This window comes from Rana temporaria, chromosome 1 (genome assembly GCF_905171775.1).
Source record: "Rana temporaria chromosome 1, aRanTem1.1, whole genome shotgun sequence".
NCBI lineage: Eukaryota > Metazoa > Chordata > Amphibia > Anura > Ranidae > Rana > Rana temporaria.
Window position 1 is genome coordinate 77,472,975 of NC_053489.1, and position 27,305 is coordinate 77,500,279.

Below are 27,305 nucleotides of genomic sequence, written 5' to 3' on the forward strand. Positions count from 1 at the left end.
CACTTTACTATAACTTCTCTAAAAAGGACGTGACATCTAACATTACACTGACATACTGGCAGAATTTCTTGGCACGGAAAGCCATATATAGGAGCAGATATTTGTCTGAAGTACGCCAACACACAATTTCGTAAGCCATCTACCCTTATCACCTGCTCCCGTTTGGAGCACCGCAGTGTTGGGACCAGTTCCCTTATTATACTAAGTTCACACCATTCAGCCAGGGACGGATTAATGTAGGGGCTTATTGAAGCTCCAGGCCCTTACCTTAATATAGGCCCAGCAGGGTTAGACTGACCATTTATGGCACTGCCATTGCCTGCCCTACTGATGCCGTCCACTACCAAACCCAGCACCAAATGTATTTTTTGGGGGGGGGAATGAAATTGTAAAAAATAATGAAAAAATTAAATATAAATATTAAAAAAAAACTGCTGACACAGTCCACTGCTCTACTGACACCATTCGCTGTCCTCCACTGCCCCCTCAAAAGCATTGTGGGAAAAAAAAAAAGTTGAATTGTAAAAAAAAATGATATATATAAAGAAATGTAAACAATAAAAGATTGCAACAAATAATTAATAAAATGTAAAAAAAAGTATAAAGAAAATTGGGGCTCATTCACACGGGTTCCCTTGCACATACAGTGTGAATGAGAAGTTTGTTTAAAATACTTAATTTGTTTTAATAAAAAAAAGTTTGTGTTTCATTTTATTAATGAACCATAAAAACGTCCCTCCAAAATCCTCAGCATGATGCTCTTGAGCCTGCCCTGCATTCAGCTTCCATCACCGAGGAACAAGGTACCCTCCTAGTATACCAGTCTGTTCCAATGTCACTTTCTATTGCCCTCAGGCATCATGGCCGTCTTTAATGTTGATTGGACCCTGGGTAAAAAAAAATCTTGGGGCCCCCCATGCAATTTTGCTCGCCACCTGCTCTGAGACATACAATAAATATCAGCTAGACTTAAAATCAGTTTACTGTATCAGATCAGGCAGCGATTGTGATTGGTTGCCAGAGGTTACAGCATATCATTACCACTTACTGACTGGTTGCTAGAGGTCACAGCACACATTACGGCTCACTGAGTAGTTGCTAGAGGTTACAGCACATGATTTCTTCTTGTTGATTGGTTGCTAGAGATTACTGTACAGTAATACTGCTCACTGATTGGTTGCTAGAGATTACTGTACAGTAATACTGCTCACTGATTGGTTGCTAGATATTACTGTACAGTAATACTGCTCACTGATTGGTTGCTAGAGGTTACAGCACATCATCTCTTCACTGCAGATGGGCATGATATACATATGAATGCCGCCTTTATTTTCATATGAATGCCGCCGGCCTCAGCTTTTTACATATGAATCCCGCCGCTATTTACATATGAATGATGGTTATTTACATGTACACACAGGGTCTGCAGGTGAGTCATCTGTACACAACAGTAGGGCAGAGCTGGGCAGCATTAGTAGCAGCACTGCACACTGAGATATCAGGACACAGCACATGACTAAAACTTCAAGGAACAAGGGAATTTAAACTGATATAGTTGGCAAGTATGAGGCAGCTGCTTTGGGCCCCACAACAATGAGGCCCCGTACACACGGCCGAGGAACTCGACGTGCCAAGCACGTCGAGTTCCTCGTCGAGTTCTGGGATGAAGCCGCCGAGGAGCTCGGCGGGCCGCCTTCTCCCATAGAACAACGAGAAAATAGAGAACATGTTCTCTATTTTCTCGTCGAGCTCCTCGGCGGCTCCATCGAGCCAAAACTGTACAGACGACAGAGTTTCTCGGCAGAATCCGGGTTTTGACCGAGTTTCTCTGTGAATTCTGCCGAGAAACTCTGTCGTGTGTACGGGGCCTCACAGCTGCCCCTTTTGCCCTGCCTTAAAGACGGCCCAGGCAGGCATACTCCCAGATGTTACACTCATTCCCAGGTGTTCTAGTACTCAAGTCAAAGACCTAAAAGGCCTTTTGCATTCTACTCACGGTCCACAGTCAACTGTTGAGAGTCATGGCAACTACAGCTGGTCCTGCTGGGTGTTGAACTACCCCACCTTCACCTGGGGCTTCAGCCCTGCTAAGGGCCCTTAGGCATTTGCTGAATACATCTGCATGGCTTTGGGGTGCTTGGTTCTCATGCCTCATGGAATGAACAGAAACTAAGACCACCCATCACAACACAAGAGGAAGGTTTTCTCTAAAAGGAGCCCAACTCTCAATTACATAATTCCCTCTACTACAAGATATTGGGAACAGAGCCACCCAGTCGCAGACAAGCAAACTGCACGTGCCTACATGCTAGGAATGGGAGCACTACCATCAGTGTAGTCTATTAGGTGGATTCAGGTAGGCGGGCGCATAGTTGCGGCGGCGTAGCGTATGGCATTTACACTACGCCGCCGTAAGTTAGCGAGGCAAGTACATGATTCACAAAGTGCTTGCCTGCTAAGTTATGACGGCGTAGCGTAAATCGGGTGGGCGTAAGCGTGCATAATTCAAATTCGGCTGAGGGGGCGTGTTTTATGCTAATGGAGGGTGGCCTTACGTGATTGACGTATTTTACGAACGGCGCATGCGCCGTCTGCCTACATATCCCAGTGTGCATTGCGGCAAAGTACGCCGCACAGTCCTATTGGTTTCGACATGGACGTAAATGACGTAAATCCCTATTCACGGACGACTTACACAAACGACGTAAAATTTTCGAATTTCGACGCGGGAACGACGGCCATACTTAACATTACTATTCCAGCTATTTGATGGAATAACTTTAGGCCTGATAATGCGTTACGTAAACGGCGTATCTGTACTGCGTCGGCCAGGCGTACGTTCGTGAATAGGCGTATCTAGTGATTTACATATTCTACGCCGACCGCAATGAAAGCGCCACCTAGCTGTCAGCCTAAAAATTACACTTTAAGATACGACGGTGTAAGACACTTACGCCGCTCGTATCTGAGCCTAATTTAAGCGTATCTGGTTTCCAGAATACGCTTAAATTAGCGCCGGCGCACATTCAGACTTAGGCTGGCGTATCTACTGATACGCCAGCCTAAGTCTTTCTGAATCCACCTATAATTCTTTATTCTTTGCATTCTACTTAGAAGAATAGAAACCCATTGCAAGTATTTTTCTCTGCTGCCTGGAATAAGGCTTTAATGTGTATGTGAACCCTTAACCTTTAAAAGAACATAATGGGCCAGATCCACGAACGAGTTACGCTGGCGTATCTATTGATACGCAGCGTAATTTAAAAGTTGCGCCGTCGTATCTCTGCGCGGTATTCTGGGAACAAGATACGCCTGACATATGGCTTCAGCCGACCGACGTAAGTCTTAGTACGCCGCCGTATCTAGGGTGTATATTTACGCTGGCCGCTAGGGGCGCTTCCATAGATTTACGCGTTGAATATGTAAATGAGCTAGATACGCCGATTCACGAACGTACTTGTGCCCGCTACGCCATTTACGTAAGGCTTACGTCTGGCGTAAAGTTACCCCTGCTATATGAGGCGTAGGTAATGCAAAGTATGGACGTCGGAACAAGCGTATCTTTTTACGTCGTTTACGTAAGTCGTACGTGAATGGGGCTGTGCGTAGGTTACGTTAACATCACAGGCATTGAGCCGGCGTATATTATGGAGTAAATTTGACGTGATACTGAGCATGCGCGCGCATGCGCCGTTCGTTAGGCGCCTCATTCACGTGGGGTCACAATTCATTTCCATACAACACGCCCCCTACCAGCCTACTTTGAATTACGCGGGCTTACGCCGGCCCATTTACACTACGCCGCCGCAACTTACGGAGCAAGAGCTTTGTGAATACTGCACTTGCCTGTCTAAGTTGCGGCAGCGTAGCGTAAATAGGATACGCTCGCCCAATTAAAGATACGCCCAGGTACATGAATCTGGCCCAATGCATTGTTTTAAAAGTAACGGTTCACATTTACTTTAAACCCCCCACTCCGGGCAGCAGAGAAAAATACCCTTGCAGTGGGTTTCCACCGAACCAGAGTTCAGCTTTAAATTGGGGGGTTCTGACAAAAGGGGGTACAAAAAATGCAAGTACACCTAACAGTTATCCTTCAAGTGTATTTACCTGGACTTAGTAAAAATCCCCTTTTCAATTTCAAGCCAGCAAATATTTAGATTAAAATCACAGAAAGTCCCCAAGAATACATTGGAGTTCACTACATGTATCTACTTTTTATGTTTTGTGATTGAGGATTGCTTAATCCTTCACATAGTTCCTGGTTTAGACAACATCAGTATTTAAAGAGCAACAAAATCCAAAAACAAAAAGTTTACCAGTCCTAGATCTGGTGGCTGCTTTGCTGTAGTTTTCATTTTTCAGGCTTTTATTCCTTTATTTTTATCCAGTGATCCTGCCAGGAACACACTCCCTGTCCTAGGGTGACCACATACACCCACTGTCAGTGGCGGCTGGTGTTTACATTTTTTTGGGGGGGGCGCAAACAAACAAAAAAAAACATCAATTGCAGCCAGTGTGCCCACCAAACACAGCTGTCGTGCCCATCAAACGCAGCCACTGTGCCCATCAAACGCAGCCACTGTGCCCATCAAACGCAGATAGTGTGCCATCAAACGCAGCCACTGTGCCCATCAAACGCAGCCACTGTGCTCATCAAACTCAGATACTGTGCCATCAAATGCAGCCACTGTGCCCATCAAACTCAGATACTGTGCCATCAAATGCAGCCACTGTGCCCATCAAACGCAGCTGCCGTGCCAATCAAGCACAGCCACCGTGCCCATCAAGCGCAGCGACTAGGCTCATCAAACGCAGCCACTGTGCGATCAAACTCAGCCACTGTACCCATAAATTTGCCGCCACTGTGTCATCAAATGCAGCTACTGTACCCATCAATTGCTGCCAGTGTGCCCATCAATTGCTGCCACTGTGTCCATCAATAGCTGCTACTGTGCTCCATCAATTGCTGCCAGTGTGCCCATCAATTGCTGCTACTCTGCCCCATCAATTGCCACTACTGTGCCCCATCAATTGCTGCCAGTGTGCCCATCAATTGCTACTAGTGTGCCCATCAATTGCAGCCAGTGTGCCCATCAATTGCTGCTACTCTGCCCCATCAATTGCCACTACTGTGCCCCATCAATTGCTGCCAGTGTGCCCATCAATTGCTACTAGTGTGCCCATCAATTGCTGCCAGTGTGCCCATCAATTGCTGCTACTCTGCCCCATCAATTGCTGCTACTGTGCCCCATCAATTGCCGCTGCTGTGCCTCATTAATTGCTGCCAGTGTGCCCATCAATTGCCGCTACTGTGCCCCATCAAATGCTGCCCCTGTGAGCATTCCCCGTCCGGCATTTGCCTGTCTCGGGTCACGGCGCTGTCCTCCATGCTCTGAAGCTTTGATGTCTTCTCCCGTCCTCTTTCCGCATCCTCTGCTATGATTGGACACCTGATAGGCTTCCAATCAGGTGACAGGTAACCAGACCCGAGCACCTGATTGGCTGAGAGGCAGGTCAGTGTTAGGAAAGCGATTTATTTGCTTCCCTAACACAACACTAAGTAAACAGTATTGCACCCGCTCTTTACCATTTTGGAAGCCTATTAGAGCCTATGGCTCTAATCAGGACACCTATTAGATCCCACGGCTCTAATCAGGCGCTTCCAAAAACACCCCGCCGCTGTAATTGAGATGCTCGGAGCCCGACAAGGGGCCGGACACCTAAATAGGGGGCGGCAGAAGTGACCATAGATTCATGCAATGCATGAATCTATCTATGGTGATAGAGGAGTGACAGGAGAGAGGGGGCGGTGCTCCTGCACCCTTTATGGATGCACCGCCACTGCCCACTGTACTGAACCTATGGAAGAGCAGTGCTGTCACCCTAGGACAGAAACTGTTATGACCCCAGATAGCAAGGATGACTTGCCACATTTGTGTCCGTGTTGAATTGTGAGTCTTGTTACCTTGCTGCACATTTGTCAACTGGCAAGTTGTATACTTGAAGCACAGGTTCTATTTGAAATTTGTAGCAAATTTGCATTTCAAGTCTCTAGCAAAAGCAAAGTTGCAGTAGTGAGTCTACAGAAAGAGCTCTGCGAGTCTACAGCAGTGTTTCTCATCTCCAGTCCTCAAGGCTCCCCAACAGGTCATGTTTTCAGGATTTCCCTCAGATGAAACGGCTTTAGTAAATACTAAGGCAGTGAAACTGATCAAATCACCTGTGAAAAATAATGGAGAGCCTGAAAACATGACCTGCTGGGGGACAGGAGTTGAGAAACACTGATCTACAGCATAAAAATTCAGCCACAGCGACCCCTGTGGTGGGATGAGTATTGCACAACATAACTGAACCAGAAGAGAAAAGATAATCCTGGACTGCCGCACTCTGATAACTGAACCAGAACTTTGCAAAGAACATTAAACTGGATTTATGCAATGCGGACTTACTGCAATTGTGCAATAATAAAACTTGTAAAGCCTGGCAAGTCTAGCAAGAGCAAGTAACAATTGCTTTCTATCTTTCTATCTGGGACTACAAAAACCTCTCCCTCTCCTCATCTCCAAAATATGGGGGGTTCTGCATTCCACAGGTAAAGCAGGGAACAATTTGAACTGCCAATCATCAGCACAATATTTCTGGCCGGATCACATTTATATTTTTGCACTGATCAAACAGATATAAAATAATATTCTGCACCTATTTTAAGGCAGAAAAAGCTATGAAGCCTTTCGCCTTTCATTAAAGTCTTATCTTCAGTTCTTTTATTTTCTTCCCTCATGTTCTATTGGTTGGGAACATTTCAACAAATATTCACATGTTGTTTGCAGACATTACATGATAAGTCCACTATATGGACACTTATTGATTTTATGGATTTTGACATTTTTTTGTCCCTGTATATTGACCTGAAACAGTTTGATTGTACAGAGGAACCTTGGATTACGACTAGCATAATCCGTTCCAGGAGAATGTTTGTAATCCAAAGCACTCGCATGTCAAAGTGATTTTTCCCATAGAAGTCTATGGAAACAAGGAGTATTTGTTCTGCGTTGACTTCTATGGCATGCAGTACCGCATGTGGTGGTGGGGGCACCGGTGAGCCTCAGAAATACTCAGCTCGGCTGATCTCGGAAACCCTTGGAAAGGCTGGGAAACACTCCTAGTATTCCCTAGTGTTTCTGACTATTTCCGAGTGCTTCCGAGTATTTCCAAACCATTCCGAGTGTCACCGGCGCCTCCGCACCTCTGGCCAAATGCGGTATTGCACATCCTATTAGCTTGAATTCTGCTTGTTTTGCGAGACAACATTGGCAAACTGAGTCAGAATAAAAAAAAAAAGTTGCTTGTCCTTCAAAACGCTCATTAAGCGCATTACTCGTTAACCAAGGTTCCACTGTATTTATATTTAGTTGACTTATATGAACTGAAATCCTGAAAGACATCCTCCCAAATACTCCTCAATGTGATTTTGTGTTGTATCAATACTCTCTTATGATTATTTTATGGTACTGCTCAGCAAGCATGTGATATTTTGCTTTTCTCCCAATGTTTGTGGTTAGAGAACCCTATGGGACAGGAAGGGGAAATGGCAGCCAATTGTATACACCGCATAGACCTACAAGAAACACATCATATGGAAAAATAATATGGAAAATCTTGTATACAATTCTGTATTCTTCTAATGTTCTAATCTTCTATTTCCAAGTAGTAATTATGTAACAATGATGTATCAGTTATCAAACATGTAGCGATTATACAACTAGTATTTACAAAAGTCAGCAACAATCAAACAAGTTCTATTTCTAAAATAAAATCTCCTGATATGGAAAACTTAGAGAACAGACTGCTGGGACTGGTCTGTGTATGGCGAGATATATATATAAATCAATCACCGTACACAGACCAGTCCTATCCTCATCCCTGTATATATACATTATAGGAATGGTCTGTGTATGGTGATTGATATATATATATGTATATATGGATGATGATCTCTGGTCTGTGTATGGTGATATATACAGGGATATATACAGGGATATATATATACAGGGATATATATATACAGGGATATATACAGGGATATATATATATATATACAGGGATATATATATATACAGGGATATATACAGGGATATATATATATACAGGGATATATACAGGGATATATATATACAGGGATATATACAGGGATATATATATATACAGGGATATATACAGGGATATATATATATATACAGGGATATATACAGGGATATATATATATACAGGGATATATACATGGATATATATATATACAGGGATATATATATACAGGGATATATACAGGGATATATATATACAGGGATATATATATATATACAGAGATATATACAGGGATATATATATATATATATATATATATATATATATATGTATATACAGGGATATATATATATATACAGGGATATATATATACAGGGATATATACAGGGATATATATATACAGGGATATATATATATATATATATATATATATATATATATACAGGGATATATACAGGGATATATATATACAGGGATATATACAGGGATATATATATACAGGGATATATACAGGGATATATATATACAGGGATATATACAGGGATATATATATATACAGGGATATATACAGGGATATATATATACAGGGATATATACAGGGATATATATATACAGGGATATATACAGGGATATATACAGGGATATATATATACAGGGATATATATATATACAGGGATATATATATATACAGGGATATATATATACAGGGATATATATATATATATATACAGGGATATATACAGGGATATATATATATACAGGGATGGGGTGGTGATATATATATATATGAATGATGATATCTGGTCTGTGCATGGTGCTATATACAGGGATATATACAGGGATATATATATACAGGGATATATACAGGGATATATATATACAGGGATATATACAGGGATATATATATATATATATATATATATATATATATATACAGGGATATATACAAGGATATATATATACAGGGATATATATATATATATATATATATATATATATATATATATATATACAGGGATATATATATACAGGGATATATACAGGGATATATATATATACAGGGATATATACAGGGATATATATATATATATATATATATATATATATATATATATATATATATACAGGGATATATACAGGGATATATATATACAGGGATATGTATATACAGGGATATATACAGGGATATATATATATATATATATATATATATATACAGGGATATATATATATACAGGGATATATATATATACAGGGATATATATATACAGGGATATATACAGGGATATATATATATATATATATATATATACAGGGATGGGGTGGTGATATATATATATATATGAATGATGATATCTGGTCTGTGCATGGTGCTATATACAGGGATATATACAGGGATATATACAAGGATATATATATACAGGGATATATATATATATATATATATATATATATATATATATATATATATATACAGGGATATATACAGGGATATATATATACAGGGATATATACAGGGATATATATATACAGGGATATATATATATATATATATACAGGGATATATACAGGGATATATATATATATATATATATATATATATATATACAGGGATATATACAGGGATATATATATATATATATATATATATATATATATATATATATACAGGGATATATACAGGGATATATCCCTGTGTATATATACAGGGATATATATACACAGGGATATATACAGGGATATATGGGATATATACAGGGATATATACAGGGATATATACAGGGATATACAGGGATATATACAGGGATATATATATACAGGGATATATACAGGGATATATATATACAGGGATATATACAGGGATATATACAGGGATATACAGGGATATATACAGGGATATATATATACAGGGATATATACAGGGATATATATATATACAGGGATATATACAGGGATATATACAGGGATATATACAGGGATATATACAGGGATATATATATACAGGGATGGGGTGGTGATATATATATATATATATATGAATGATGATATCTGGTCTGTGCATGGTGCTATATACAGGGATATATACAGGGATATATATATACAGGGATATATACAGGGATATATATATACAGGGATATATATATATACAGGGATATATACAGGGATAGATATATATATATATATATATATATATATATATATATATATATATATACAGGGATATATACAGGGATATATATATATACAGGGATATATACAGGGATATATATACACAGGGATATATACAGGGATATATACAGGGATATATACAGGGATATATATACACAGGGATATATACAGGGATATATGGGATATATACAGGGATATATACAGGGATATATACAGGGATATACAGGGATATATACAGGGATATATATATACAGGGATATATACAGGGATATATATATACAGGGATATATACAGGGATATATATATACAGGGATATATACAGGGATATATATATATACAGGGATATATACAGGGATATATACAGGGATATATACAGGGATATATACAGGGATATATATATACAGGGATATATATATACAGGGATATATACAGGGATATATACAGGGATATACAGGGATATATACAGGGATATATATATACAGGGATATATACAGGGATATATATATACATGGATATATACAGGGATATATACAGGGATATATACAGGGATATATACAGGGATATATACAGGGATATATATATACAGGGATATATAGAGGGATATATACATTGATATATACAGGGATGGGGTGGTGCTTCGGGTCGGTGTCTCTGGTGTAGTTGATGAATGATCTCTGCAGGTGGCGCTATTTCCCGGTCAGAAGAGGCGCTGTGCCCGGTCCGCACTGCCCCGGGGACACGCCGCCACTCCTCTCCCTGCGCCCTTTCCCTCTGTATTGGCGCCCATGGTGTTGCCATCTGTCCCCTGTCATTAATGTACACAGAAACCAACGTCTGCTGCCAGTGTGTGATGTGTGGTGACGGAGGTCAGAGCTCTGATCACATGGCATTGGCTGCATGGAGGATTTGTAGGGGGGGGAGGGGGGGGCTCTATATATATATATATTATAGAATCCCTCCCAAAGACACATCCCCGGGTCAGAAGCTGTCACCCCCCTCCCCCCTCCCAGGCTACATAGTAGTTCGGGGTCTGTCTAGTGACTTGTATGATGTGTCAGATTCACTGGAATGGAGTTAGAGAATGGCAGCTTCTGTCTGAGGCTTCGCAAACAGGTACTGAGCCTCGCATGGTGACTTTGTCACTAAATAAAATAAAGTATTACTCCTCCCTGCAAAGAAAGGAATTGAAGCGTACTAAACCTAAGAACCCAAATGTAATATGTTGTAGCTTACCAATCCTTACATGTGTGGCTGCATTTGTTTTCTTTTCTGGAATTTTTTCTTTTATCATGACCTAGTGATCTGGACTGCAAAGCCTCGTACACACGATCGCATTTTCCCACAACCAATGTGTGATGGGCGGGTTTTATCAGGAAATCCCACCGTTTGTACGCTCCATCGGACAATTGTTGTCGGATTTTCCGATAACAAATGTTTTATAGCATGCTTTCAAAGGAAGAAATGTGTGCCGTTAGATTATACGATCGTGTGTGCATAAGTCCGTCGGGAAAAAATCCAAAGTACAAACACGCATGCTCAGAAACAATGCTAACCATAGCACAACATAGATGAAACTACGTGGTTTTTCAGCTCTTTAGCGCCACCCTTTGGGCAACTTCTGCTTATGTTGTCTTATGGTTAGCATTGGTTCGGAGCATGCATGTTTGAAAGCATGCTATAAAACATTTGTTGTCGGAAAATCCGACAACAATTGTCCGATGGATCGTACAAACGGTCGGATTTTGCGACAACACCCGTCCATCACACATTTGTTGTCGGAAAATGCGATCGTGTGTACGAGGCTTTAGGCTTCATTTACCTAACCAAATTTGCAATGGTGCAGGGAGTATTTTTTGTGGGAAATTGTGGCCGGGAGCCCAGGTGTGTGCGGACAGCCGCAGATGGGGAACCCGCACAAAGCAATGGCAGGCTCTCTCTGCAGGTGCTTGATCCTCCCTAATCGCAGGTAACAGCTGCTTGTGCAATTAAAGCGGAACTTCAGTAATTATTTCATCTTTCCATCTATTAAATCTTCTGCCCTTGTTGTTGTTTTAACTTTGGATAGTAAAACATTTTTTTCTGCCAGTAAATACCTTATACAGCCCACTTCCTGCTTCTTGTCTGGTAAAAAGCCTAGGCTTATGACATCATGCACAGCTCTCTCTCTCACTCTCCTGAGAGTTTACAAGAAAGGGAGTGGGTGAGTCATAAGAGGGCCAGTGAGAGGTGCAGAGCTGGAGGTGTGTCCTGTGTAAATCCAGGAAGTGAACAGGAAGCAGCTTCAGCTGCCTGCAGACAGACTCAGTGGAGCGAGATTTCTGCAGAATATATGGCAAGTACAGAATCACAGTATATATAAAATAATATGCAAAGTGGTTGGAGGGAAGCTTCAGAATGGGAAAGAAGTTTTTATTACAAATTATGTGAGCAGACTGCAGTTCCTCTTTAAATCCAAACACCCGTGGACGGCTGCGTCCCTTGTCAGCCTCTTAATGCTTTGTCAGGCTCGATTCACACCTATGCATGTTGCTTTTGAGCGTTTTTGCAATGCTTTTTGCGGTGCTTGCTGCGTTTTTTGACGTGCGTTTTTAGCGCGATTTGCGTTTTTGCGTTTTTTTTTTTTTTTAGCCAGTAATTTTTTTTTTTTTACATTTCCTTTAACAACCAGCTATAAACAGGTTAAAAAAACGCAAAACACGGCAAAATAGCGGCAAAATCGCGGTACTTGCGTTTCGGATGCGGGTCCATTGAATTCTATTGCATGCAAAACGCTGCTTTTTGCAGGAAAAAAAAGTCCCTGACCCTTTCCAAAAACACAGAGGCACAAAAAAGCATTGATGTGAACATGTTCCATAGGAAACCATGTTAAAAAATTTCCCTGCATTCCTGCAAAACGCATCAAAAAAAGCATTAGTGTGAATGGAGCCTCAAGGTTTTCCAGACGCCGCGCACACCTGAAGTTTTCTGCAAGATACTTGCTTCTGTAGGGCCAATTGGACCTTGTGAATGAGATCATAGAAAAGAGGCTTCTGAGGTTGGGTCATACAGATGAGGGACCTTGTCGGGGTGCGGAATGAGGTAAGTACTGGGCCCCTTGGACCCGGGCTGTCTAGGTGAAGTGCTTCACCTCTCTCATGTTAGTACATTCAGGGACGAATGCACAGAAAGCGTTCCAGGCATTCATCCCTGAATGTACAGGGCCCTAAGCCCTGGGTCACATTGATGCCATTTGGCATGCCAAATCGGCGGCTATTGCCCGCAATGGAACCGCCCATCAATCGGTGCGACGCCGACTTTGCGGTGACACACCAATTCCCAAAAGTAGTTTCTGTGCTACTTTTGGTGATTTCAGGTGTGATTGCAATAGAGATCTGTGCAGGAAAACGCACAGATGTCTCTGAAATCATTGGGCTGACATGCAGGATTTCAATCCCGCATCAGTGTGAACCAGGGCAAAATGTGGGTACCACTTGGTACAGCATTCAGCCTCATCCACTGCAGCCTGCCATAGACTTTGCAGATCTGGACACTGCACCTGTGCCTCCTGAGCGCACTTAAATGCCGGGAGAGATCCTAGACCAGGGGTCTCCAAACTTTTCAAACAAAGGGCCACTTTATTGTCCTTGAGACTTTAGAAAGGGCCGGATTGTTGGCGGTGGGTGCAGAAAATGTCCCGGGCCCAGCACCAGTAAGAATAAATGTGGCCTCAGGGTTGGTGTTCAGTAGGGGGAGAAGTAGGGCCCCTATCAGTAGGAGGAATAGCATCCCATCATTGATATCAGTAGAAGAAATAGTGCCCCCTTGTTGGTGTCAGTGGAAGGAATAGTGCCTCATATCAGTTGGAGAAATAGTGCCCCAAGGGCTGCATAAAGGCTAGCAAAGGGCCACATCTGGCCCTCGGGCTGCAGTTTGAATACCCCTGTCCTAGACAGTCTGGGTGCAAGGGGCCCAATACTTGCCTCATGATTGGCTTTTTGTACGGCCTCCTCCTCTCACACCCCATTTCTGCTGTACAGGAACTGCACATTCAGGTACTTACTGCCTGTATTTAAAAATGACATTTAATACATTTTTCCAAAGTTTAGCTTTAATTTGGGCATTGTGTATGGTTTTAAAGCAGAATGAAAACCTCCTATCCTTTACAGCCAAGGAAGATGCCACCTTAGCCTCTGTGCCATCTGTAGCTGCCATGGTGTTGCAAGTAATCAGTTATGACACCAGGCATTTAATGGTTTGACAGTTCAGTTGGGAGCAAAGTAAATGTGACAGTTATCATTTAAAGAATGTAATGTAACTGTTTATGGGAAACCGTTAAATCATTGAGTTTAGTTCGGCTCTAAATCAGAACGGGTCACAGTCTTGGTGTCAAGTGTGGTATTCAAATAATTAAAGAGAAGCTTCAGGCTCCCCCCCCCCCCCCCCAAAAAAATAAAAGTCAGCAGCTACAAATACTGTAGCTGCTGGCTTTTAATTTAAAGACACTTACCTGTCAAGGGATCCACTGATATCCTCAGCCGAGTCGATTCTTCAGTCGTGTTCGGTTGCAGGCACTGACATTGTAAGTAACGGAAATCAGCTTGGTTTCCTACTGCGCATGCTCAAGTCGCGCTGTGCTTTGTGAATGGTCTTCTGGGACCTGTGATGTGTCCTAGAAGGCTGCGGGGGAGGTGGGGTGGGGGGGGAAACTGTGTGTGAGCAGGTACCTGTTAAAACTAGGCAACCCCCAAGAAGTGGCAGTGGTGGGGAGGGGGGGGGGGTGTAGTATGAAGACAAGTGGAACCTTTTGGGTGAAGTTATGCTTTAATTGTATAGCTGTTTGGGTTGGTGATTGTGTGCCAGCTGACATAGTGACCTTGCGTTCCAATGGTAATATGTATGGCCCAGTGTAGCAGCTGTGGTTACTAGCGGTGGCTTTTACCTTGGAGTACAATTCCCATTAGATTCTGGTGTCCCTAGTTTACCAAATCTCAATGTACGGGTATTTATTAAATAGATGCAGCACCTTGAAATCAACATAGAGTGGCTTTAAAGTAACTAAAGCCAAAAGTTTGTATAAGCTTTGGATAGAGCAGGGAAGGGTTAGCAACTCTGTTCTCACACTTTTACCATTTTCCCTCAGATTGAAAGTGAAAATTTAGAATTTTGAGTTGTCACCAAAGCAAGAATGGAGGGGAAATCTCACAATGGGTACTCTTGTTCCATTGATACCTTTCTAAGATTTTCCTTTCCTTGGAGGGAATTACCCTGCACTCCTTGCTGGGTCTGTGGGGCCCAAGAGGACACAGATGGAATTGTTTTTGCATAGTTACATTGGTCCATCTTGAACCAAAGTAAGAATGTATCTGCCATACCTGGTTGATTCCCATGGACGCTGGAAATCACTGTAGTAGACACCGCTACTAAAAATGGCTGCCACAATCTTCCAGGTCCCATGCCGAATGGTTGCCATGCTGCTTAGTGGACAGGGCAGCTCCACACTCGCTCAGCACAGGCACCATTCACAGAACACGTTCCTTGTTCTCAATGAATACTAGCCATTCTCTGATTGGATAAGGTAAAGAGGCAGGCTGGTGACATCATGATCTGTAACTTATCCGATCAGAAAATTCTTTGCATACATTTAGAAAATTCAAAGCGTATTCTGAATGTCACCCATGCCCAAGGAGTGACACCCACTTGGCATGGGACACAGAAACTAGCGGCAAACTTTGTAGGAGAAGTACTACAGTGACTTACAGCTTTGACAGGGATCAGCCAAGTATGGAACATGCATACTTACAAATGGTCCGGACCAATTTCATGAATCCCAACTCCATCATAACAAATATTTGGCTTTAGATATAATTTAATCAAATTGCTTATACTTATAAGAAGCAACACATTTCTGATACTGCTCACTTATATCCCTGGACCAATATGATAATAATTACAGATGAGGGTATGGCAATATATATATATATATATATATATATATATATATATATATATATATATATAATATATATATATATATATATATATATATATATATATATATATATAAACACACACACTGTATATATATATATATACACTGTGTGTGTGTTATATATATCTCTATATATATATATATATATAATGCCATATCCTCATCTGTAATTATTAGCATATTAGTCCAGGGATATAAATGAGCAGTATTAGAAATGTGTTGCTTCTTCTAAGTATAAGCAATTTGATTAAATGATATCTAAAGCCAAATATTTGTTTATGATGGAGTTGGGATTCATGCAATTGGTCCAGACCATTTGTAAGTATGCATGTATAAACACACACACAGTATATATATATATATATATATATATATATATATATATATATATATATATATATATATATATATATATATATATATAATTCTTCTTCTTCTATATCATGTTTATATCTGTACAAAGCACACAGGTCTGGATGATGAACCAATTTATTGATTCTTGTACTGTCAACAGTCAGTAAATTTTATTTTTTACATTTTCAATAATGTTTAATATAAACAGTGAATGTATTGTTATCTACACTATATACAAAAAGTATATAAAATGTGTAAAATATCAGTGCAAATTACATTAGTAGCAATAAATCAGCAGAAACAAATGCTACAAGTTACAAGTCACGTTTCATACTTGATTTTCAAACTCTAACACAGAGAAAAATATTGCACTACAAATAAATTAAAACATTCAAGTACTTGGCTAAAACGCAATACTGTTAGATTGGAAGCACCTCAGAAATCCTTTAAATAAAATCAAGTACTTCATTGTTAATAAATTAGACTTTTTAGCAGCCTTTTACATTGCATTAAAAGTTGGACAGGGTTCACCTAATGTTAACAACTTAACAAAGGTATACAGTATAGTACAACAAACTTGAAGGTTGATACCTTCCCAAACACATCTGTTTGGTATGGTTATGGGTATGAGTTATGGTTTTTTTCTTACATTTCTCATCAGCTCCAGTGGTAAGAAACTTTCTCTAGAATTTCCAACTTTACCCAACTGCCATTGCCACTGCAAAACATACTCATAGGCAGAGCCATCTTAATAGCATCATGGGTCCCTGGGCAAAGCAATGCTCTGGGGCCCAGGGGCGGACTGATCATTGAGGAACTCGGGCACTGCCCGAGGGCCCCATGCCACTAGGGGGCCCCATCAGGGTTGCCAGGCTCAGTAAAACCAGGGACCAATCTGTTTTTTTTTTACATCTGTCCCTGATATGTACGAAACCGACATGCTTTTGATGTGAAAATCCCGAGATTTTAGCTGCCCCGCCTCTGCACTACCTCCTGGCATGGTGGCCATCTGTAAGCCCGGGGGGCCCCATAATCTTCTATTGCCCAGGGGCCCCATGAGTTGTCAGTCCGCCCCTGCTGGGGCCCCTACAATGATGACAGTGCAGGTAAACAGACATCAAGTAGGTAGGAGGCAGACTGCCTCCCCTGTGTATCTATCACTCTCACTGCCATCATTGGGCCCCCAATTTCGGGGCAGAGTGGGCTCAAGGATTAGCTGCTTTGGGGAAAGTGCAGGGGCCCTCCATGCAGCTGGGGCCCCTGGGCAGTGCCCAGGTGTGCCCTCTCATTAAGACAGCCCTGCTCATAGGGATTCATTCACTAAGAGCAAATACACTGTGCACTTTGCAAAGTGCAGTTGCACCCTGCAAGTGCAGATGCTCCAGAGCTTTGTAAATTAGGTAAACTATCACTTTGCAAATAATACCCAATCACATGCAAGAAAATTTTAAAAAATAGCATTTTTGCTTGCACATGATTGGATGATGGAAATCAGTAAAGCTTCTGCTCATTTAATAAGCTCTGGAGCAAATGTTCTTGCAGAGTGCACCTGCACTTTGTAATGTGCACAGTCTAACTGCCTTTAGTAAATCAATCCTAAAATGTCATATCACCCAATAGGGATAATTCAGGGATTCAGGAGTAACACCTTGTTATGGCTGTGTGGGCAGAAGAAAAGATCACCACTAGGATCACCATCAAGAGATTTTAAAGGCCAGAAGGCATTTCCACCCACAGCTCCCTACCCAAAACCATTAGTTTTGGGTGAAGTTGAACCTTTAATTATCCACATCCATACTCTTCTCAGGGAGTTCATTGGGCAGCAGGCGATGCAAAGAATCTCGATTTAGGGAGATAAGTAAGTCAATCTTGTCCATGCACTCTTGCAGTTTGCTCTCACAGTAGCCGCTGCTCTGCACACTGATAGGCCTTTTACTGCCCAACATGCGTTCTGAGAGTGCCAAACAACAAACCGCCATTAGCGATGGTGAGTACAAGTTAAAGGCATAATCAGCCAAGCTCAGTTCTGCAATGCCTTTGGCTATAGCTAGGGACCTGGAGGCCTGGGATAGATCAGCATCTGAGGGGTGACCATCAGCAACCTGAAGGAGGGAGAAGTGCTGCAGGAAGAAGTTAATAGTTGGTGCTGCTATTTGGAATTTGAGTTTAAGCAAGATGATGCATTCAAGATTGCAGAGCTGCTCTCTGGAGAAGGTATCACAGCACAAGGCCAGCAGCTGCTTGACTCGGGGTGGCCGTGTCTCCACCTGAAAGGAAGAGTGCAATATTAGTAAAGATATACCTGTAATGATTCCTGGTGCAATGAGTCTAAAGTCAGTATAAAGTAGTTAAATCATTAGATGTGTAGATTTGACAATGGTAAATATAGTGGTTGCTTCTATTACACATTTCCCCCCGTCCTCATTTTCCTGAATGGATACTGTAGGAAGATGGAAATATGGATCACTGTGGGGGTTATTTACAAAAGGCAAATCCACTTTGCACTACAAGTGCAAAGTGCACTTGAAATTGCACTGAAAGTGCATTTGGAAGTGCAGTCGCTGTACATCTGAGGGTTGGATCTGAAATGAGAGGAAGCTCTGCTGATTTTATTATACAATCATGTGCAAGCTAAAATGCTTTTTTTTATTTTCCTTGCATGTCCCCCTCGGATCCACAGCGACTGCACTTTGCACTTGTAGTTTGAACTTGTAGTGCAAAGTGGATTTGCCTTTCGTAAATAACCCCCAATGAGTTCTCCTTATCTGTGTTGGTATTGGATTGAACATATGAGATGATCATACACCAACTGATCATGTGGATAATATTGTTTTTTTATTATTGTCTTAATAAACATTACGAATCTAGTGGTAGTAAAAATGTTAGATTGGTGGCTTCATGATGTTTGAGAATATACAATACAGGTGAAAACATCTAATTATGACATTTAGTAAGATGGCTTTACCTGCTGGACACAGATACAAACTAGTTCCCACTATGCTTTCACAGAGTGACATGTAGAACTGTATAACAACAATAATCTACTTGATACAATGTAGTGTTGGGTGAAAGTCTGGGGTATTCTAGAACACATTGGGTGGCAATGTATCTTTTTTGTTAGGTGGAGAGTCTGTGTTTGACATGTATCTCTGAGCATCAGTGACATGCCGGATCTCATGAGCCACTCATTGAGTTCATTAAATTGATACTGACAGGTGCAAGAGCCCAGATTTATGGAATCTCTTAGGTTAAAAGGGGAAGCCCACCTAAAAGGGCAAGCATCGCTTGTCTGCCTCCTCCCCCCTCCGCTGCCACATTTGGCACCTTTTGGGTGGAGGGGGTACCTGGTTTTGACAGGTACCCACTCCCACGTCCGGTTGAGTTCACAATGATGAAGTGAGATGAAAGTTTGGCCCCCCTCCTTCCCTCCACAGCCCGACCTATTCACAGAGAACAGCGCACTTTGCGCATGAGGAGTAGGAAACCGGCAGTGAAGCCGCAAAGCTTGGGTGAAGACACCGCTGGATGCCTGGACAGATAAGTGCCCTAATAGTAAAGTGCCCTAAGAGATAAGTGCCCTAATCTGCACAGATGTCAATGTAAATCATGGGCTAAAATAGCAAAAGGTAGTACAGAAACGACTTTTTGAAATCGGTGCAGCAGCGCAGATGCAGCGTCGCACCGATTAGGGCGTTGTCATTGCCAGCAAATGCCGCCGTTTTGACATGCGATTTGACATGTCAAATCGCACCAGTGTGAACCAGGGCTCAATAATATTGTACAAGGCCTTTAACCACTTCCCGCCCGGTCAATGGACAATTGACGTCCGGGAAGTGGTTGTGAAATCCTGACTGGACGCGGCGATCAGTGATGCGGGGTGTCAGTCTGACACCCTGCTTCTCCGATCTCGGTAAAGAGCCTCCGGCGGAGGCTCTTTACCACGTGATCAGCCGTGTCCAATCACGACTGATCACGATATAAACAGGAAGAGCCGTTGATGGCTCTTCCTCACTCGTGTCTGACAGACGCGAGTAGAGGAGAGCCGATCGGCGGCTCTCCTGACAGGGGGGGTTCGTGCTTATAGTTTATCAGCGCAGCCCCCCCTCGGATGCCCACACTGGACCACCAGGGAAGCCCACACTGGACCACCAGGGAAGGGCAGAAAAAAAAGGCAAGAAAAAAGAAAAAAGAAAAGGGGCAGTAAAAAAAAAAAAAGAATAGATGCCAATCAGTGCCCACAAATGGGCACTGACTGGCAACATGGACCCCTCAGTGTCCATCAGTGCCACCCCTCAGTGTCCATCAGTGTCACACCACAGTGTCTATCAGTGCCACCCCTCAGTGCCCATCCATGCCCAGTGCCCACCTATCAGTGCCCATCTGTGCCACCCATAAGTACCCATCAGTGCCACCCATAAGTGCCGCCCATGAGTGCCCATCTGCACCGCCTATGAGTGCCCAGTGCTGCCTATGAGTGCCCATCAGTGCCGCCTATGTGTGCCCATCAGTGCCACCTATCAGTGGCCATCAGTGCCGCCTATGAGTGCCCATCAGTGCCGCATACCAGCGCTGCCTATCAGTGCCGCCTATCAGTGTCCATCAGTGCCACCTCATCGGTGCCCATCAGTGCCACCTCAACAGTGCCCGTAATCGAAGTAGAAAACATACTTATTTACCAAAAAAATTTACAGAAAAAAATAAAAACTTTATTTTTTTTCCAAATTTTCGGTCTTTTTTTAGTTGTTGCGCAAAAAATTTAAATCGCAGAGGTGATCAAATACCAGCAAAAGAAAGCTCGATTTGTGGAAACGAAATGATAAAAATTTCATTTGGGTACAGTGTAGCATGACCGCGCAATTGTCATTCAAAGTGTGACAGCGCTGAAAGCTGAAAATTGGCTTGGGCAGGAAGGTGTGTAAGTGCCCGGTATGGAAGTGGTTAAACAGTGTCTTTGAGAGTATTTTGGGCAAATTCTTTTGAGCAACCAGCGAATGCCAGGGACCAGCACTCCGATTTCGAGGATTTATGAGGGAGGTGTGCCTGTGGCAGAACATTGTCTGCATTGTACATAAGTAGCAATTTACCAATCTTCACCTAAAATCCCCAGTGATCCCAGGTAATGCAGAAAACCAAAAAACATGTATCTGGATGGCGTACATACCTGTTTGCAAGCAATAAGCAGGGAGGTGACACCCACTAACTGGAAGCAGTCAGTAGCCACAGGGGTGCAGGCCAGGAAGCGGTCCAGGATATTGATGGCGAGGCACAGGGATTCGAAGCCCAGCTTGAAGTGTTTATGTACGGGGATCAGCCAGCTGATCAGTTTGCAGCGAGATTCGGGTTTGAGCTGCAAGAGAAACACAAGCATGTAAATACAAGATAAACCTTTTATTATTATCTCTAGAAACATATCATATGTTTTCTAACAAAAGAACATTATTTATAACTTCTAGGTAAAATAAATAAGGCCTGAAGAAGAAACCATATAAGTTAGCCAATAAAGGTTATCACTACACTCCAAGGTTTCTGTATTGATCGATTGCTAACACAGTACAATACTCTAATACTACCGCTAAATAAAATCCACAAACACACAAAGGAGTATTCTGTATAGTATAATATTTATGTACATGGTGACAGAAGAAACCACCAGGGCACATTCACACCAGCACCAATGATGCCCCAATGTAGTTCCAACGCATAGACAAAGAACTAACACAATTTGTGTTGCTCATTTTGGATAGAGTAAGGAATGGTTAACACTCTTTCCTTTACTTCCTGTCCTTTATCTAAAACAGGAAGTAAGGGAAATCTCTACAAAGTGATGGAATCCCCAGAACTAGTGTCCCCATTGGAAGATTTTGCTTCTATTCCTATTTTGGTTACAACCCGAAATTTGGAGTTTTCTTTCAGTTTCACTCTCAGTGATAACAGTAAAGAAGACGAGTAGAGAGGGTGAACCCCCCTACTGGGGGCACGAGCAGTGAGAGCAACAATCCCCATTATACTCTCAGTGATAACAGTAAAGAAGACGAGTAGAGAGGGTGAACCCCCCTACTGGGGGCACGAGCAGTGAGAGCAATAATTCCCATTATTCATGGTCATTGCTAAACTGGTGACCTGTAAAAGCATCTATGGAAAACAAGGTACCAAAGTGTCAAGGGCGCATGCAATTATAGGCTAGGTTCCCACTAGTGCAGGACCAATTTCATACGATTTTCAGGGTGATTATGTCATGTGACTTGGTTAGCTTTTTCTGTGGGGCCACATATTTGGGTACAAGTGTTTGTGTTGATGTAAGGGGGTAATCTGATGGGGACCCTAATGTAAGGGGGCTCTGATGGAGACTTTGATGCAAGGGGGCTCTGATGGAAACCCTGATGTAAGGGGGGGGCTCTGATGGAAACCCTGATGTGGGGGGGGGCTCTGATGGAAACCCTGATGTAAGGGGGGGCTCTGATGGAAACTCTGATGTAAGGGGGGCTCTGATGGAAACCCTGATGTAAGGGGGGGCTCTGATGGAAACCCTGATGTAAGGGGAGGCTCTCATGGGAACCCTGATGTAAGGGGGGGGCTCTTGATGGAAACCCTGATGTGGGGGGGGGGCTCTGATGGAAACCCTGATGTAAGGGGGGCTCTGATGGAAACCCTGATGTAAGGGGGGGGCTCTTGATGGGGACCCTGATGTAAGGGGGGGCTCTTGATGGGGACCCTGATGTAAGGAGGGGCTCTTGATGGGGACCCTGATGTAAGGGGGGGCTCTTGATGGAGACCCTGATGTAAGGGGGCTCTTGATGGGGACCCTGATGTAAGGGGGGCTCTTGATGGGGACCCTGATGTAAGGGGTGCTCTTGATGGGGACCCTGATGTAAGGAGGGGCTCTTGATGGGGACCCTGATGTAAGGGGGGGCTCTTGATGGAGACCCTGATGTAAGGGGGCTCTTGATGGGGACCCTGATGTAAGGGGGGCTCTTGATGGGGACCCTGATGTAAGGGGTGCTCTTGATGGGGACCCTGATGTAAGGAGGGGCTCTTGATGGGGACCCTGATGTAAGGGGGGGCTCTTGATGGAGACCCTGATGTAAGGGGGCTCTTGATGGGGACCCTGATGTAAGGGGGGCTCTTGATGGGGACCCTGATGTAAGGGGTGCTCTTGATGGGGACCCTGATGTAAGCGGGGGAGCTCTTGATGGGGACCCTGATGTAAGGGGGGCTCTTGATGGAGACCCTGATGTAAGGGGTGCTCTTGATGGGGACCCTGATGTAAGGGGGGCTCTTGATGGGGACCCTGATGTAAGCGGGGGAGCTCTTGATGGGGACCCTGATGTATAGGGGGGGGCTCTTGATGGGGAACCTGATGTAAGGGGGGCTCTGATGTATGGAGGGCTGAATATATGTAAAATATATGATGTGGCCTTCTTCCTGAAGGGTTTGGAGACCCCTAATCTATATATGACGAGGAGAGAGGACACATACCTGGGGCTGGTTGTCCATGCAGTGGTGGGTGAGGTGGATGGGTAGGTAAGTGTATATGATGGTGACAGACAGGGGACACTTACCTGAGGTTGGTTGTCCATGCAGTGGTGGGTGAGGTGGATGGGTAGGTAGGTGTATATGATGGGGACACATACCTGGGGCTGGTTGTCTATGCAGTGGTGGGCGAGGTGGATGGGTAGGTAGGTGTATATGATGGTGACAGACAGGGGACACTTACCTGGGGTTGGTTGTCTATGCAGTGGTGGGTGAGGTAGGTGTATATGATGGGGACAGAGGACACTTACCTGGGGTTGGTTGTCCATGCAGTGGTGGGTAAGGTGGATGGGTAGGTAGGTGTATATGATGGGGACACATACCTGGGGCTGGTTGTCCATGCAGTGATGGGTGAGGTGGATGGGTAGGTAGGTGTATATGATGGGGACACATACCTGGGGCTGGTTGTCCATGCAGTGATGGGTGAGGTGGATGGGTAGGTAGGTGTATATGATGGGGAAACATACCTGGGGCTGGTTGTCCATGCAGTGGTGGGTAAGGTGGATGGGTAGGTAGGTGTATATGATGGGGACACATACCTGGGGCTGGTTGTCCATGCAGTGATGGGTGAGGTGGATGGGTAGGTAGGTGTATATGATGGGGACACATACCTGGGGCTGGTTGTCCATGCAGTGATGGGTGAGGTGGATGGGTATGTAGGTGTATACGATGGGGACAGAGGACACTTACCTGGGGTTGGTTGTCCATGCAGTGGTGGGTGAGGTAGGTATGTAGGTGTATATGATGGGGACAGAGGACACTTACCTGGGGTTGGTTGTCCATGCAGTGGTGGGTGAGGTAAGTCTCCTCCAGGCTCTTGTAGAACACATAGCACTCCTCTCCATAGTCTCTGAAGTTGTGTAGGTCTAGTCTATGGGAGATCCTGGGACAGGGGTCATCTTGGGTCTCATAGCCCGGGGTCCGAGGACTAGGACTGGGGGTCTCATACAGATCCCCCACCCCCGAGTCACAGCTCCGGGTCTCCAGAGTCTGCTTCCTGATTCTCCGGTACCGGGCTCTCTTCATCCCCCGGCTCAGCCCGCTGCTGTCACACAGACTGCCGTTGCCCGCGTCCTCCGGGGTGCTCTCCTCCCTCTTCCTCTTGTTGGGGCTCCGGGGCCCCTCACCTGTCATTAGCAGATGTTGCTCGGACTCTCTGACTTTACACATCACCATGTCTGCGGCGCTCATCTACCTGCACAGCGGACAGATCCGGCTTTTATATCCAGCTGTTCTCTCCGCTGATTGGCCGAGCAGGGGAACCTCTGGAGGGTGACGTCAGCGGGAAGAGCTTTCCCGGCGAAAGAACCGCTCGAGAGGGAAACCTTCTCCCGCGGCTGGAGGAGGCACGCGCCGTCTGTTGTCAGGGAGACGACAGCTCTGTGATTGGCCCCCTCCTCTCACAGCCGGGGGTCCCTCATGGAGGCGCCAATTCACACACAGTCCTACCTGAGGGGGGGTTGTGTCATGTTTATGGTCATTAGCCGGCTGGGACGGTTTAGAAAACAAAAAACAAACTTTAAAAAATAGAAGTTCCTGTTATATAAAGCATGGGGGTCCAGTCACCCCGGACTGGGATAAAAATAACCACTTCGGTCCTGGACACAATTCTTTGTTTACACGGTAAAAAAAAACATTTGTAGGTCGGATGATTACTTTCATGACAAGAAATAAAATATAGACAATTATTATTAGTATTATTATTATTATTGGATAGAGTAAGGGAGATTTATATCTCCTGGCAGTTTTTGTGTCCCATTGGGGAGAATTCCCTTCACTTCCTGTCCCATAATATTGATTTGGGTACAACTTCCGTAGTATGTCGAATTTTTAGCATGCGATTATTGCCAGACACAGTTCCCCATACCATTGGAAACGCGCTGCAACTGGATCCTTGCGACCTGCATCTGGGGTGTCGTAATGCACTGAGGGCCAGTTCACACCACATGCATGCCAGGGCGTTTGTTTTTCTGCATTAAAAACGCATGAAAAGAAGGTTATATGGTTTCCAATGGCATCGTTCACACTAGTGCAGTCAGTTCCAGAAAAAAAAGTAGAACATGCTACATTTTTCCCGCACTGGAATGGGGCAAAACAAAATAAAAAAATGCACTGGAACGCAGTACAGTGAAAAAAAAAAAAAAGCATCTGAAACGCATCCATAAAATGGATCTGGAGTGCGTTTTGTGGTGTGAACCAGGCCTGAGTCCATTATAGAAAAAGAAAGAAGTTCAAATTATGCAGCTGCTGCAACATTGTATACAACATTATATACCCACTGCAGACATTGGCGTGTGCAGGCTGTGTGCGTGGGCACACCCTAATCACTATGTGCGGTGCCGATTCCCCCTGCTACCCGGGATTCCCACCTCTTGATTGGCCCTACAGTGCTGCTGTTTTCTCTCCTCTCCCCCCGGCTGCTGCGAAGGATGTTAACCACTTAAAGGGGTGTTCCAGCCTTTTTTTAAGTTTATTAAAAGTCAGCAGCTACAAAAAGTGTAGCTGCTGGCTTTTAATAAACAGACACTTACCTGCTCCACGGCTCCAGCGACGCACCGGCCGGGGCTCCGCTCCTCGCCCCCCCTCGCCGGCCGGCGTCTTCATTCCTAGTGTGGGCACCCGGCAGTGACAGCTTTCGGCTTCACGGCCGGGCACCCACTGCGCATGCGCGAGCGGCACTGCGCATACGCGAGCGGCGCGGCGCCGTCCTATTGGACAGGCGCTCGCCTACAGGGAGGGGCTGCAATAAGGCGATTAAGCTAATCGCCTTACCAGCTCCTCGGTGGAAGGAGGAAGTGGGACAGGAAGTCCCCTTCTCCTGAAGCCCCCACTCCCCCCCCCTCAAAAAAATGACATGCCAAATGTGGCATGTAAGGGGGCGAGGAGTGGGTTAAGCGGAAGTTCCATTTTTAGGTGGAACTCCACTTTAAGGACCGAAATGATTTGCCCCCTTAATGACCAGGCCATTTTTTTGCGATATGGCACTTATTTTCCAACTGTGGTGGCAGTGTACTGACTGAGAGTAGAGAGAGATCGCTGTTCCTGATCAATAGGTACAGCAGATCTCTCTCTACTCCCCTGTCAGAATGGGGATCTGTCTGTTTACATTTACAAATCCCCGCTCTGGCTCTCGGAGGAGCGATCGTCGGCTTCCGACGTCGCGCTAGTGCCCCCTATAGCTTCCTAACGCAGGCGA

The 27,305-nt window shown here is 43.8% G+C and overlaps 1 protein-coding gene across 1 annotated transcript; it reads right to left on the minus strand.

The window, feature by feature from the left end:
* Positions 1 to 17,808: 17,808 nt before the first annotated feature.
* CCNO (cyclin O) lies at positions 17,809 to 25,309 on the minus strand. Its single transcript, XM_040335814.1, has 3 exons — positions 24,875 to 25,309; positions 21,741 to 21,926; positions 17,809 to 18,846 (listed from the first exon to the last, which is right to left on the minus strand). The coding sequence occupies exons 1-3, from the start codon at positions 25,298 to 25,300 to the stop codon at positions 18,358 to 18,360; spliced, it is 1,101 nt and encodes a 366-aa protein (XP_040191748.1). The 5' UTR covers positions 25,301 to 25,309; the 3' UTR covers positions 17,809 to 18,357.
* Positions 25,310 to 27,305: the final 1,996 nt, after the last annotated feature.

Excerpts from the sequence above, each read along its gene's own strand:
- CCNO (XM_040335814.1), bottom strand. The coding sequence starts at position 25,300 with ATGAGCGCCGCAGACATGGTGATGTGTAAAGTCAGAGAGTCCGAGCAA. Across the intron at positions 21,927-24,874 it reads GCATGGACAACCAACCCCAG|CTCAAACCCGAATCTCGCTG; the intron begins GTAAGTGTCCTC and ends TTTCTCTTGCAG. Across the intron at positions 18,847-21,740 it reads TGCTTATTGCTTGCAAACAG|GTGGAGACACGGCCACCCCG; the intron begins GTATGTACGCCA and ends TCTTCCTTTCAG.